The sequence below is a fragment of the Aulonocara stuartgranti genome (genome assembly GCF_965226115.1).
Source record: "Aulonocara stuartgranti genome assembly, chromosome: 15".
Taxonomy (NCBI): domain Eukaryota; kingdom Metazoa; phylum Chordata; class Actinopteri; order Cichliformes; family Cichlidae; genus Aulonocara; species Aulonocara stuartgranti.
Genome location: NC_138951.1, coordinates 31,084,964 through 31,100,019, shown reverse-complemented (window position 1 = coordinate 31,100,019; position 15,056 = coordinate 31,084,964). Strand labels below are relative to the sequence as shown.

Here is a 15,056-nt window from a genome sequence, read left to right as displayed (position 1 = left end):
TAGTTTCTCACAGCGGGGCTTGCACCACTCTGCGTCTCTGACGTTTGGGGTCCTTAGAGTAAACGCAGGTCAGAAAACATGTCGCCCGGATCGTTGCACTTCCTCTGACACACACAGGACGTTATCCACTGCATCTTCCACTGTGTGTTGGAGCCTCCTTTGCAGGTGAAGTTGACCTTGATCATGCGTGACTTGTTGGGGACACAGCAGCGCTTGTCTGTACACACACCGCAGTATGTGGGCTTAAACTTCTTGTTGCTGGTACAGCCAGAGAGAGTCAACTTCTCTGCTTTCTTTGCCTGGAATTTGGGTCGGCACGTCTTTCCCTTTGGCACCTAGAAGTGGGAATAGCAATTGGTGTCTTTCTTTTTAAGAGTTTGAGAAAAAAAACTTTAAAAATTAAATGAAAATATTAAAGATTCAGACAGATTAAAGCTAAAGATGCCACCTTGACACTCCTGAGCACGCTTTTCTCACACGGTTGCAGCAAGCACAGGCGGCGGTCTTTCCTCATCTCACACTTGCTGTTATCGTTGTTGACACGTACAGAGATGCCCAGGCCACAGGTCTTGGAGCAGGGACTCCAGTGGGTGGTCTGGATTAGGCAGTTCCTCTTCCAGGCTAAAGGAGGGTCCCTGTAACCTTTCAGTGTTACAGTTAAAGGGTACTGTGTCAAGCAAAGCACAGATCAGAATCATTCCAACAAGCTGCTGTGTCTCCATCAGAGATGGGCAGTAATCTATTAAAAGTAATGCATTTCTGTAATCTGATTACTTTTCAAGTAACAAGTAAAGTAAGGGATTACTGTTACTATACCATAAGCATGCTGCGTTACTGATTTTGTTTGTTAATGTCTCATGACAATAGTGGATAATATCGAGATATTATCCACTGTTGATCTGCGGCAGAGAGTACATCCATGCAGTGTTTAAGGCTTGGAATTACTGACATTACTTCTAGTTTGATTCTGTAAAAAGTGACATAAACATTAGCGTCCGCCGTGCACTCTACGTGGGAAGAAAACTTCTTTCTACAGTGAAAAATTAAACTTCAAATTATTTATTTCTTGCTGTGTTTTTCTTGCATCTATTTGAAAGAGTGAGAGTAAACGCAAAAATTATTTTATTTTAAATGCTGGAATATGCAGAACATAGGTTTAAATGTTAAACAAATTTCTTCAACTCAGAGAATGTTGCATATAATTTAATTTTTGCTTAATGCAATGTGTATAAAGTTAAAAGATTAAAACTAATAAAACAAGTTTGAAAAAGAGACTTTTTGATTTGATTCAATTTTATATGATGGATTATGCAGGAAAAAAAATTTGAATTGGCTGAAAGGTCTATTGCATTATTACATATGTATCATGTTTTTAAAAAGTAAATAATAAAGTAACTAATTACTTTTGAAAATAAGTAATCCGTAAAGTAACAGGATTACTTTGTGGAGAAGTAATCAGTAATTAGTAACAAATTACTATTTTCAAGTAACTTGACTAATACTGGTTGTGATTAGGTGCTATAGAGCCTTATGGGAGCAGTCCCATTAATCAATTTTGAATTCATTATGATATGAAATTGCTACTACATAGAAAAGGACAAAAAAATTAAAAGATCTGCATAGAAATGTAACACAAAAGAATCTGAAACACTGTAAACATACCAGCTCACTACACAAACTCAGGCATTCTTTTACATGTAGCTATCTTTACATATTATTATTATTATTATTATTATTATTACCGGAGCCGTCCACTAGCACCAACACTTCTCGAACCACAACCAGATCAGACCCACAAACACCAAAATAAAAGCTTCTTTTGTTATTAGATCACCCTCAGAACTTTCCCATCTCGTTAGTGCATTTTTGTGACTATAGCATCATGCTCGTTTGCACCACTTAGTAAGCTTGTCGTGTCTTTTTTTGACATTTTTAATCAAAATTAAAATGTTTCAACCAAATCTCAACGACAGGGACGATGAGTTTTTGCTGGGTGGGAAAGTGCTTTGTTTTTTCACAGTGGCAAATCACTGTATGTGACTCAGATCATGTGATAGATCTGGTTCAGCTACATGCCACGCCAATTAAATAAGCTTTGCCGTACATCAAAGTGACATTTTTATGGCTTTTAATAAAAACCAACTTGTTTCTCTTCCTTTTCCTCCTCTAACTGGAATCATATGTGTCAGACAGTTTAACCACAGGCAGTCACACCTCACACTAGGGCTGGGCGATATGACCCAAAATTCATATCTCGATATTTTTTAGCTGGATGGCGATATAAGATATATATCTCGATATTTTTTTTTTTAAAGCCATAAAGTAAGAACAAAAAGAGAGTTCTTAGTCAAAGCTGTGTCCCAGATGTCACACAGGCACTTTTATTAACATAGAGCAGAAGTACATAAAATTTACTCAAAAATAAATTATGAGCATTTATTAAATAATAATGCTCCATAAATAAAAGAAAACAATGTTGTTTTTGTGCATAACAAAAAGCTCACAAATGTGCAGTCAAAATGTAAACTAAAAGACGAGCACTATAACAAGGACAGATTTCACAGCTGCTCTGTTCCCAACTTGTACTGCGTGACTGACAACCTGGAGTTTGAAATCCGCTTCGCAACCACGTCTCTTAACAGGTGCCATTTATGGTCCTTATACACAGTAAGGTAATATTACGTTGAAGCACAGTACGTATCACTCCGCGAGGCTCAGCCGTAATGCTCCGACAATCCATCAAGCGCTGCAGCTCCGTAGCTTACCAAAGTCGTACTAAAACATTTTTTGACAGATTGCTGAGCGCCGTGTTCCACATAAAATCGGTGCGCGGCCATCAAGCACAACCAGAATTCATACATAAGGCGCGCTGACAACTTTTGAGAAAATGAAAGGATTTTAGTCCGTGCAGCACCTCTGGGCTGCATGGCGTTAGCGTGGTTAGCTCGTTAGCGTGGTTAGCTAGCTAACACGTTGACGCCGTCCAGCCCCACGCACGGGGCGATGCGCAGTAACTCGTTAACGGATTTGCCGTGTCCATCTTGTCGCTTCCTGCAGGTGAAGCGATGGGGGAGGAGGGGGGGTTGTGTTCAGTGAAGGAGAGGCGAGGCCGAGTAACGTTGCGTAAAGACGAAAGTGGACGAAAGAGAGGCAAACTTGCGGCTCCGCAAGTATAATTATAACGTAACATAGACTATATCGATATAAAGGATATTGTCACATCTTATATCTCGTATAAAAATATATCGATATTTTTTAAAAACTCGATATATCGCCCAGCTCTACCTCACACTGACAGTACTGAGTAATGAGGCTCCCCCTTCCCTTCCAGCTACCTAACAGCAATTAGCATTCCAGGCAAGACAGTCTGGCTCTTCTCCATGAATTCATTCTCTAAACACACACCTGACATGTAGGTAGTGTCCTGCTGGTGCTTGTTTGGGCTCTGGCCACTGCGAAGGCCAGCTGGCGTGTTGCTGATCAGTGGTGCAGAGCCTAAGAGACCAGCAGGCTTCTGGATGAAAGCAGGGGTACAGCCGATGGCTCCAGCGATGCATGTACACTTGTAGAGGGGGCTGGACTGGAAGGATTCTCCATTCTCATAGTGGACCCCATTCAGGTCACAGCCTACCGCCATCATGTCTGAAGGAATGAGAAGAAACATGCTGGTGCAAATCTCAAACTCTGATTATGGTGGATCTTAAGACTGTAATGCAAATTAATATCTTTTTTGTTTGTTTGGGGGTTTTTTGTAAACCAAGAATTTTACTGTGTCTTTTTCCCCACAAGCATACAAAATATGAGATTTGAGTGCAAATTAGCTTTTTTAAAATGGCATATTCCTTTATGCTGGCATTGATTCCCAGCCTAGCACGCAATTTGCACATTTCGAATGATGACATGGAATGTAAAAACATGTTTTTGCCAGTGGTTTTTGACTCACGTAGGTGGAATTGTTGATTGGAGTTTAAGTTTCCCACTGAGGTTTGTAAAAGCCCCTTCAGGCTTCTTCACACTTGCATATTTTTTTTAAAATGCTTTCCCGTTGAACCGGTTTAGAGCGGCCTCCTCTGAAGCCACTGTGTGGCTTTATGCAAACACTAAAAAAAACTAATTTAAACATACAACTTTTATGGTCTTTCCAAATGTTGTTTGGCTCATGGTAGAGTAATTGTGATTTGCACTGCTTTAAAATATGCCATTCACAATATATCCATAATTCTGTTACTGTTGCAACACACGTAACCCTGCGACAGCAGCCCCCTGGGGCTGAATCCTCAAATATCCTCTTGACGCTGAATCCAAAAGTGAGGCGAGCCCCATAGACTACTGTTTAAAACCAAAAAAATAACAAAAACATGTTTATAAGTTGGTACAGAAAGGTGTTTTGGTCTCAGTAGCTAATATTTCCCTTCATAAATTTTCAATAACTAAACTTTTGAGCTGTATTAAAGCTTAAAGTGAGAGGTGAGGTTAGTTTGATCATGATTATTATAGGCTGTTGTGTGCTACAGACCATTCTCTCAGGAAGTCTTTAGTTTTTGGATAATAAAATTCAAATATTTTGTTGGTTTGTCAGCATTAATTAGCAGCTACGGTGCAGCTATATTTATCAGCTGCATTAGTTAAAAATAATCCAGTCTGCACTTGTGCGGTTATGGATGCAGCTTAGCATTAGCTTATAACTTAACCTGTGGTCTAAAAGTATATCCATCCATTACAGTTGCTCTGCAAAGAATGAAGATGGCCATGTCTATGAAGCTAAAGTCAAGGCTTCAAAATACTAAAACGCAAACCAGTGGGTGATGTTACTATAGCCATGTCCAACTTTTACAATGTTTGACCACCTGCCAACAGCCAGCATCACACTGCCATAGTTGTAGGAAGTAAAGCAGCATGTACCCCTGTAATCAGAGCTGGACTGGTAATCTGGCACAATGGCCCTATTCCCGGTGGGCCGAAGCGCCGATCTGAAAGGCTGCTGCACACTGGTCATACAAGCACTGACAGCAGCCCATTCATTCATATTTATTACAAATCTTTTTACGAGCTTGTAAAGGTTTATAATAATAATAATGGATTGCATTGCTGGGCTCGAACCAGCAACCTTCCGATTATAAGACGAACTACCAACTCTTGAGCCACGATCACCCCACGAGGAAGATGAAACAAACGTGGTAAGATGGAGGGACATAATAACGAAGGATCCGAGTAAAATGAGTGGCTGCTTTGACCATGAGTCACTGCTGCAGTGCAACTAAGGAAGCCTGATTAAAACCTGTGTTGGGCCCCTTGACTCTTTATTGCAACCCTGCCTGCAATCAAGTAAAAGACCAGGTCCACTCACATGCACACACTCCAACCTCGTATCTTGGCTTGTCTGCGGAGAAGTCACAGTACATGCCCTTGTGTGGGTCGCACACGTCCCTCTCGTTGCACGGCTCTCCAATTTGTCGGGCGCAGCTCTTACAGCAGCCGCACCCATCCAGGACAGAGCTGACACCAGGGGCACAGTAAGGTCTCTGCCGACACTTGCAGGGCCACTGGCAGAATTGGCGTCTCTCTGTCGTAGCCCGTCCACCCTGAGGAGCTTGCAGCTGCCCATTGTTCTGCGCCCTGCTGAAGCACTGAGGGGAAAACAGCCAGAAAGAGTCAAATTTTTGAATTGGCAGTACTATTTTTATTTTATTATTATGATGGAGATGATAGGGGAAATGTACAGTAAAAAACGCTGCTCCTCGAACCAGTAGCTTTTTTTAAATAAATTGACAGTTCAAATAATAAAATGTTTACATGTACCAGTAACGTCTATCTGCTTCCTGTCTACATTCACACCCATCTTTCTGGACCCTCCTTGTCCAACCAGGTTTAGTTACTCTGGAAAATGTTAAAGTAGAACTCTTTAGTGTTCAGTGCAGACACTCTAATGGGAGACTAAAGGAACAAGATGCCTTTGCATTTTACTGTAGTGCTTTTTACCAGCCAAGGTCAATATTTTGTGTCAGATATCTTTTAGCCCAGCTTGAGGGAGATGAAAGTGAGGAGACAGATGATGCCTCAAAGGTGCTTTTAGTTTTTCCCCTGGACTGGAAAAATGATCTCATTGCCACAGGAGTAGTAACTCCATGATAGGCCCTGGGGCGTTTTTTTTCCTGGGGTCCCTTACTGCCACGTTGTACTAGAGCAGACATAAAATCTCACTCTGTCTTTCGTTCTCTCTCTTATACACACACACCACAGCAGGCCGGTCCACATGTTTGATTTGGCAGTTTTACGCTGGATAATAGTTATTTGAGTTATTTGAATATACTTGTTCTAAAAAGTACATGTTTTCTAAATTTCTCTAAAGCTGCTAACAGGATATGACTTTATGGTGCAGTGAGTGCATGTACCCCTTATTTAGAGTGGTGCACATGTCTTTTGGTCAGTGCCACCATCTCCAAACCATATATCATAGCAGGTCTCCCTGCTGTCTTGTAACCCTTGCCTTTCCCTCTCACTGCTATCTTTAAGTATTAAGTGTGTAACAAATCACACTTAACACCCGTCTCCACCCACCCCACTCCACCCTGCCGGTTTCTCTTCTTCATCTCTCTTGTGTCCATTGCTTTGGATGGTTGACTTCAGGTATTTAAACCTATCTATCTTTACTGTCTGTGTCTAAAAACCACGAGTAAAATCCTAACTGCAGTGGCTTTACTCAGATCCATGTGTTAGCTTTAGCTAAAACACATTTAGCCACTTAATTTCTGATCATCTTTAATAATTATCAGAAAAGATTGAAATTTGTTCTCTCTCTCACACACACACACTTTCAGGTTTGAGGCTTAGACATGTCTAATACCCATCATACTTCTAGTTTAGCATTGTCATTGTAACTGTGCAGGGACAGTCTGGTTAAGGGGAACTCGGCTCCTCCCAGTCTTTCTTGCTTTGTATTTTTCACTGCTAAGTGCAAAACAAAACAAAAATTCAAAATAGAAACAAAAATCTATAAGAAACCTTTCAACAAAGCATGACAGCCAAAAAATTCAACATCTAACATAGTGACACACTGCACAGAGCTCAGAGCAGTGAGAGGCCAAAATGTCTTAGATATTTCAATATATTCCAGTCCTTGAATGTCCATGTTTACCTGATGGTATTTGCTGTGATGAAATCCAGCCATGGCACCACTTGTGCTCCAAATACCCCTGGTCTCTCAGAGCTTCCAAGGGTTACTGAGGGTTATGGCAAAAATCTGAAGCCTGTCTGCCAGGTTTGCTGAATGAGCTCATTTCATGGTGTGAAAATGAGTCCACGGGAGCTTGAACTGCAAAGGCTTCCCAATTTTGTCATCTTTTCTTACTTCACGCTTCTAAAATAAGCCCTACACTAAAGCCAGTAAACTACTAAAGCCTACATACAAATAATACTATCAAACAGTCAATTCTGAACGGGGTGTTTTGGTATTCACTTGCAGTCAGGTATCCCAGCTGACTGCTTTCCTCTGGATTTATATATAGCAGTTTCTGAGTGGCATCGAGTGTTGTCTTATCTGCAGTCTGAGGGAAAAAAAGGTGAAAGGGTAGTGCTCTTCTTACCTGTTGAGCAAAGATGAGCAGGAGGGAATGGCAGAGAAGCAGTAGCATCTCTCAAGTGGTCAAGGTTTGTGTGAGATCCAGGAGAGAGATGGGGTGACGAGGGAGCAGGAAGGTGGGATTGAGGGAGGGAGACTGGGTGCTGGAAGAGGGAGAGGATTGGAATGGGGTGGGGTAGGGAGAGATTGCGAGAGCTGACCTGACTGGGGAAGGCCACAAAGCACCCTTCTGTCCCTCCTCAAACACACCTTTCCCCCCATTTCACTGATCCAGAGGGGAAGTATTTGATGCTGGGTCGCTCCACAGCCTTCAGAACCTGCCTACTTCCATAGTCTTAGCCTTAGCCTTACTCACACCTGAATGAAAATACGGGTTAAATCTTTAAACCGTGTGTGTTATAAGCTACTATTGTACATAACATCTTAACAAACCTACTTTCATGTTTAAAAGTCTTCTCAGTTGACACATTCACTTTGTGCCGTTTATTTAATGCGGTGCTGAAGCTGCGTGCTTCACCTAATGTGGACTGACATCTATTTGAGTTCACATTCCATTATTATTTACACTGAGTATAAAGGCTCCTCTCATAGCTAGCTCTCCACCTACATTCTCTTAAAACCAGCAGTCCTTTGAGATTTCATATGGAAACACTGATAATACTCGTATTGCTGCTACTGCGTGCTGTACTACCAGTACTGCCAACAATGAGAGGCCAGAATGTCATCAGATCGTTATCAACTTTAAAAACTAGTCGCAATGTAACTATATATATTCTATAACTACAAGTAATCAACGTGTTGCTATAAAATCTTGTAGAGATATTAATGGTCTCTTTTACTGATACCGCAGGGGAAATCATTCCTGAATCCTCTGTTGGATTGTCTGAAAGCAATTTATAACTTTTATGTCATTTTCTCTGGATATTCTGTCTCTCTTAATTTAAATGAAACTGCCATAACAATTGGAGACTGCTCATTTCTTTGTAGGTAAATAAACATCAGTTTGGAGGAGGTCTGGACCCAGCAGTGAGATTTTAATCCCCCCCCCCAATAGCACCTTTACACTCAGTTGTGCACTGTGCACTCAAAGTAATGTTCCGGTCAAAAGTTTTTGAACAGCCCAATTTTTCCAGTGTTTTATTGAAAATGATGGAGTTTGATGTCTAATTGCAGTCTGAAATGACATTAAATAAGCAATTTGAGTAAAGAATAAAAATCGTGAAATTATAGACCAAAATGTATTCTAAACTTGTGACTCATCAAAGTAGCCACCTTTGGCGGGTATGACAGCTGATCACACATGGCATTCTTTCTAGCATTTTTTCAACATGCTAGTTGATGCCACACACTGTGGAACCATCCTTTCGCCTACTTGAAAGCGTACAAAGATCCTGCCTGCAAAGATCATTAAAAATCGAAGATTTCCAATTTTGATTCACCAGTCCATAATACCTTCTTCCAGTATTCAGTAGCCCAATGATGGTGTTTCATGCAGTACAATACTGTTCAACCGATTCTAACGAGATTATGGTACCACAATGTCTTCCAACAATGCTTTTATGCAGACAGAGGGGGTTGTAACCAATCCAGGAAAGTTGAAACACCTGTAGGAATTAGTAGAACCAGCTTTCAAGGCTTCATCAACCTCCATTGCTGCAGAACAGCTTTAAATTGGATTTTGTAGTAGTCTGAAGTGAATGAATCTTAATAGTGATGGTGATTCGCTAGTGTTTATGTGTAGCACCATAGTGGGACTGGCATTACTAGGGTTACTGACCAAAACCATGGCTAGAGCCTTTATTCAACTGCATACTTCCATATGCTAATGTTTAGTACATAAGCCTCTTTACAATATCATGCACTCTGTGAGTATCTGGCTATTGTACTTGCAATCATGGGAGGATTATCACGACTACACACTTTGGATACAAACGTTCTACACACCTACGCATTCAAAGTTTTGTAGCACATTACTTTGAGATTATACTTCTTCTGCTATTCTTTTACATTCTGTGCAAGCTTTAAAATCACCTACCTAAAGCAAAGTTCATTCTGGTATTCTTTAAAGCAAAGTCATTAACAGGAGGCCTTAAATTGTCTTAATATTCCTCAACCCTGGACCACAGGTGACATCAGAGGGTTCAGCAAGTGTCTCTCTCTCTGCCGGCTAAGCCACCATCCTGCCTTGAACTTGGACCCACTAATACAATTCAATTTGCCAACCGGCCAAATGTAATCTATGCTGTCTGTGCTTTCCATATGTTGTTAGCCAGATACATGTGATTATATAACCCGGGTCAGTATTAAGTGTAATTTAACTTTGAAAATAAATAAATAAATGAAAATATGAAGGGTAACAGCCCCTACTGGTTCCAAGGGATGTGCCCCCATGGCCTAGTAATTCACCCATGTTCATAACACTCAAAAGGAGTAGAGGAATATGTACAAAACAAGAAAGGCACACACTGGAGAACAAAGTGCTAGGAAGCAGTGAAAAAGGACTTGTCTGGGTATAGAGAGTATAGAGTGCCACTCATGCCACTGTGTGAGTGGCATGAGTGGCAATAGCTTCCAGGGTTGGCAAAGGTCAGCCAATGAGTTTTTGAGCTAATTACCATCTGAGCACCCTTCCTGTTCACAGTTGTGGCCCCTGCAAACACCCAGGCAGTGGTAAAAGGCCAGCAGCAGCTTCTGGCCGAGGTTTATTCTTCCTCAGGACACAGAGGAAGTGCAGCTGTTGCTAGGCCTTCTTTACCAGTGTGATGGTGTTGTGGGTCCAGGTGAAATCACCTGAGATTTGGGTGCGCAGAAACCTGAAGGTGGAGACAGATTCCACCAGGCTGATTGAGGTTGGTTGGTTGGTAAGGAAATCTTTGATCCAGGAGCAGGTGGCAGGGGGGATCTGAAGGTGGTCCAGTATGGTGGCCAGGATATCTGGTATTATGATGTTGAAAACTGAGTGTAATCCTCTGATATCTTAAAATATAATTTTAGAGGATCTTAAATTTAGTTGGGGTATTTGGGTCTGGTGGATTTATTTTTGTTGTTGTGGTGTTAATGTGTTGGATCAGCATTGCCGTTCATTCACATTTCTTTAGTTTAGACATGTTCAAGTTGTCATTATCTACCACAGTAATGTAGTTACATTCTTATCAACAGCAAAGGAACACCTTCTCACAGTGGAAAAGTGTGAAAAGCTTTTTGATCCGGCAACGTTTTTTATACACCATAAGAGCACTAAAACATGTTAGTTTCCATCATGATTCAATGATGAATAGTTAACCCTACAGTAATTAGAACATACATATGCATAGATAAAAAAAAAATATTTAGTCATAACATTTGTTTTTCTTTTGGGGGTTTTTTTGGTTGTGTTTTTCCCTCCTCATCACAAATGATCTGTCTTTGATTAGTGTTGAGTTTTATTTAAGCCACATGGTAAACAGGCTGATTTTCAAAACCTAAGCATTTCAGTTCTGTCACAGTTTGGCATTACAGTTTTTCCTTTCAGGAGCTTTCCAATTTGGCTTCAAATAAACAGATATTCTATGAAAAAGCTGTAAATTAATTTTAAGTGGGTTGCTACTTGCGTGTTGACCTTTAAAATGTGAAATTATATTTTCATTGGCAATCAACATACTTCAACAACACATCATCCATACACACAAAAAACTGCTTTATACAAAATATACAAATATCCTTTGGCTTCTTTGTGGGGTGCATGGTAGGAGTTACACATGGGTTTAAACTGGGGGTGGGATTACACTCGGGATCAGCTCTGAACTGCTTCTTGTTAAAGATGTTGTTATAGATGTTAAATAATTAGCATCAATGCTTTCTGATTTTACATACATTTTACATAGAAAACAATGAGAAAATGAGAAAAAGGGGAATGCGGATGGAGGAAAGATAGAGAATCAAGACGCCCAGAGGATTAGTAAGAAGGACGTGGGGGCAGCTATGAAAAGGGTGATGAATGAAAAAGGCAGTTAGTCCAGATATACCTGTTGAGATATGGAGACTGGCTAACACAACATTGGAAAATGAGAGGATATCTCAGGAATGGAGAAGACATGTACTGATACATGGAGGTATGCTCTGGCGAGAAGAGGAATGAAACTGTTGAGGGTATGATAGATGTTTAAGAATGAGAGCGAGACAGATGAAAAGGTGAATACTGAAATTGGTAGAGTTTAAATATTTGGGGTCGACCATTCAAAGCAGAAACATTTAATTAGACACACTGTCCACACTGACTACAGAAAAGCTCCAGTATTGAAAATATATTGATTCTTTGCAGCTTTGTACAGTTCCATTTGTTTCCATGTAACCACAAGATGGTGCTGCAATGTGGAATGAGTGGCAGTGCAGGTGGCACAGAAATGAACACTGTTAGAAGCTCTTGAAAAATTAAAGTTGTTTACGCTACTTTTTCCTTCTGTGAAAGTGACGAGTAGCATTTATGTAATAGTGCCGGAGTTGTATTTCCTGCTTAGAATTCAGTAGCAGGGCTTGTACTGAGTTGCCTCTGGTCTTTTTCGATCATTATGTGTAACTACTCCTCTATTCTTCCTGAAGTAATTTCTTGTCCTTCCCACTGACAGTGTCAGGAGCCCCACGCCTAATCAAAGAATGCCAGTCTTCTCAGATTACCCCTGGGAGCTCTGTTCCAGTTTGCATATAAGTTACTATGCATGAGGATTCCCCGGAGAAATAATCGAGGTTCTTTAAACTATATTATCAGCAGCACAAACCAAGAGATGACTGGATGTGTTTGGGAAGTGGTGAGCTAGTGATGGAGTAGCATAAAAAAGCAGCTCTAATTCCTCCTCAATAGTGCTCTGAAATGGGTAATGCTTCTTTGCCTCACCACCAAAGACACCCCCCCCCCCACACTGACAACAAGTTGAACTAGTCTGACAACTGAAATACAGGAAACTGAGGAGCCATGTGATGCCTTTGGGTTTTCTCATAAACAAACAGAACTTTTTTTGATCCGCATTTATTGCTGCAAGAAATGCTGGGCAAATAATTCAGCTGAATCAAGTTGTTTGTCAACTGGGAGAGACAGCCACAAATTCTTGGTAAAAAGTCAAAACGGGTTACCTAATTTATTCTTATGAAACTTTTTGAGGAGGGGTGGAGAGTCAAAAGGCAAGCAGCCCACTACACAGCAGCTCCTCCCACAGTGAGGAACCTCCTCCCTCCTGTTTTGGTTCACTCCCATCACTCGGAGGTTAGATCACCCTCAGAGAGCTGCACACTTTCCTACAGATAGCCACAGGTTGCTGTTTAGAGTGCGGCGCAGCACAGGTGTGACTGCATATGAATGAGAGTGACTCTGCCTGTTAATCATCAGCCTGGCACAGGCATAAATTCCAGCCTTTTTTTCTTAGACATTTGACTGAAGCTTTGTCTGCTTGTGCATGTATTCCAGCTTCATTTTAGGAGCTCTTTTGGACTTTCTGAATTAGATCCGATTAGTTATAATAAGGCAGATTTTAACTGTGCATTCACCAACAGTCAGCACAATGAATTTTGATGAAATCCTCTCTGTTATCGGAGGCTTTGGGAAGTTCCAGAAGATCTTATATGTGTGGATCTGTCTACCTCAGATCTTTCTGGCATTCCACATGCTGGTTTCAGTCTTCACCGGGGCAGTCCCTCCTCATTTATGCCGCTTTCCCGGGCTCTCAGTGGGGACTCCAGCCTCTTCAAACTTCAGCCTTCTAACCACCCGTGATGGACAACTTGACCTGTCCTGCACCGTCCCTTTAAACCACAGCAGTGCTGAATCTCTTGGCAATGGACATCCTACCCGGAGGAGCTGCCCGGACGGCTGGGAGTACAGCACAGAGACATTTCAAAACACTATAGTAACTGAGGTGAGTGTAAATCCAGCAGCCTCTTGGATAAACCCAGATGTGTTCAGCATGGAGATACGGAATGTGGAGAGACTTAACACTTTTATTACAATGGCCTCTGGTGACATTTGAGACAGGGGTGAATGGGGTTACAGTTGAGAGCTGGACTCATGCAGGGCAGGGCCCTCTAGGCATCCCTACATACTTGGATAATGTTTTTGAAACATACACGTGAGGGGCGGGGAGCAGCAGCAGTTACATGACCAAAATGATGTAACTGGACAGGGCACTGTCACATGTAAGACACAATTCATCTCCAGTAAATACAGTAACTAAGGAGAAAATTATGAGTTAAGTGCAGTTGATTTAGGACAATCGACTCATCATTCGATTAGAAGATGTATGTCGGCCTGGAGCATTTTAGCTTTTTATGCTATAAAGGACCTCACTGATCTGTAATGTTAGTTCTAAAACCAAAGAGCACTTTGCTAGAGCGTCCTACAAACGCTCTAGCACCTTTTGTCGAGACAAAGTTAATGAAGTTTATGAAAGGCTGCAGAGTTCTCTCTACCACAGATATCCAGTTGGAGACACTGAACAAGAGAGACACAGAACTTAAAGAATCCACCCATCCATTTTTTCCTGTTACCCAACTCAGAATCACGGTCGGCCTGGAGCCTATCCTACCTGCCATAGAGGGAGCGGAGGGGTACACCCTTGACATATTAACTGCTCGTCGCAGAGCTAACACAGAGAAACAAACAACCACTCACACTTACGTTCACACCTACTGCCAATTTACAATCACGAATTAAGCTAACCCCACTAGCTGCATGTCTTTGGACTCTGTGTGGACAAAACATGCAAACGCGAGGGCGACATCCATACTTCACACTGAAACACTTCAACCAGATGTCAGATTTGAACCTAGGGCTTCTTGCTGTGACCTTTCTGCATCACTGCGCTGCCCAACTTAAAGATTCCTGAATTCAAATTTACGGGAGAGTGCCACAACACCAAAGATAGTGATTCTCTACATGAACTGTTTCTCTCTGGGTGACCACTGAAATTATAGTCAGGTGACACAAGGCTTTAACAAAGTGCAGTTTTCCTTACATATCCCTATGTGATCAAGCTCTCTCAAGGTCCAAGAGTAAAAAATAATGTTTTAAATGACTCCCGAGTTCTTAAAAAAATGTGAAAAATTCATGTTAGTGCCAACACTATCATTAGACCTTATTCTGTGAGGGACATAAACGTCTCCTGCTATCTCGCCAAATTTCATGATGATCACATCCAATCTTTCTGAGATATCATGTCCTTGAGTAAAGGGTTTGTCTAGGGTGACTGTGGGGATCAATTTGTATTCTAGCTGTTTAAAATCACAGAATTGTCTCCAATCCCTTTCAAAGTAAAGCATTTGTACCAATGTGCCACTCACTGCGCCTGTTTTCCACTGTTTAAGAGTTTTCATGAAACATCTTGCTTTTCTTCCTCCTAGTGGGACCTGGTGTGCGATAATGCCAGCCTGAACAATGTGGGCTCATCTATCTACATGTTTGGCCTTCTTGTTGGAGCGGTTGTGTTTGGACACTTGGCTGATAAGTAAGTTA

At 41.3% G+C, this 15,056-nt stretch overlaps 2 protein-coding genes across 5 annotated transcripts in view; one reads left to right on the top strand and one right to left on the bottom strand.

Moving 5' to 3' along the window:
- Positions 1–53: 53 nt before the first annotated feature.
- The window catches only part of ccn6 (cellular communication network factor 6), a gene marked incomplete at its 3' end in the record, with an annotated part of 68,208 nt that continues 53,205 nt past the window's right edge, over positions 54–15,056 (bottom strand). Inside the window, exons 1-5 of one of the 2 annotated variants that reach the window (XM_082505372.1) lie at positions 7,584–7,665; positions 5,348–5,627; positions 3,406–3,642; positions 449–642; positions 54–335 (exon numbers count right to left, since the gene is read on the bottom strand). In XM_082505372.1, coding sequence (XP_082361498.1) covers positions 54–335; positions 449–642; positions 3,406–3,642; positions 5,348–5,627; positions 7,584–7,631 — 1,041 coding nt within the window. In that variant the 5' untranslated portion in view covers positions 7,632–7,665. Of the gene's footprint in view, positions 336–448; positions 643–3,405; positions 3,643–5,347; positions 5,628–7,583; positions 7,666–15,056 lie in introns of those variants that run through there. The other variant, XM_082505373.1, reaches the window with a different exon arrangement.
- LOC309689139 (solute carrier family 22 member 6) overlaps positions 3,566–15,056 on the top strand; it is a 31,743-nt gene continuing 20,252 nt past the window's right edge. For 2 of the 3 annotated variants that reach the window (XM_082505347.1, XM_082505346.1), the window contains exons 1-2: positions 12,831–13,464; positions 14,945–15,048. In XM_082505347.1, the coding sequence (XP_082361473.1) occupies positions 13,111–13,464; positions 14,945–15,048 (458 nt within the window). In that variant the 5' untranslated portion in view covers positions 12,831–13,110. Of the gene's footprint in view, positions 3,709–12,830; positions 13,465–14,944; positions 15,049–15,056 lie in introns of those variants that run through there. The other variant, XM_082505348.1, reaches the window with a different exon arrangement.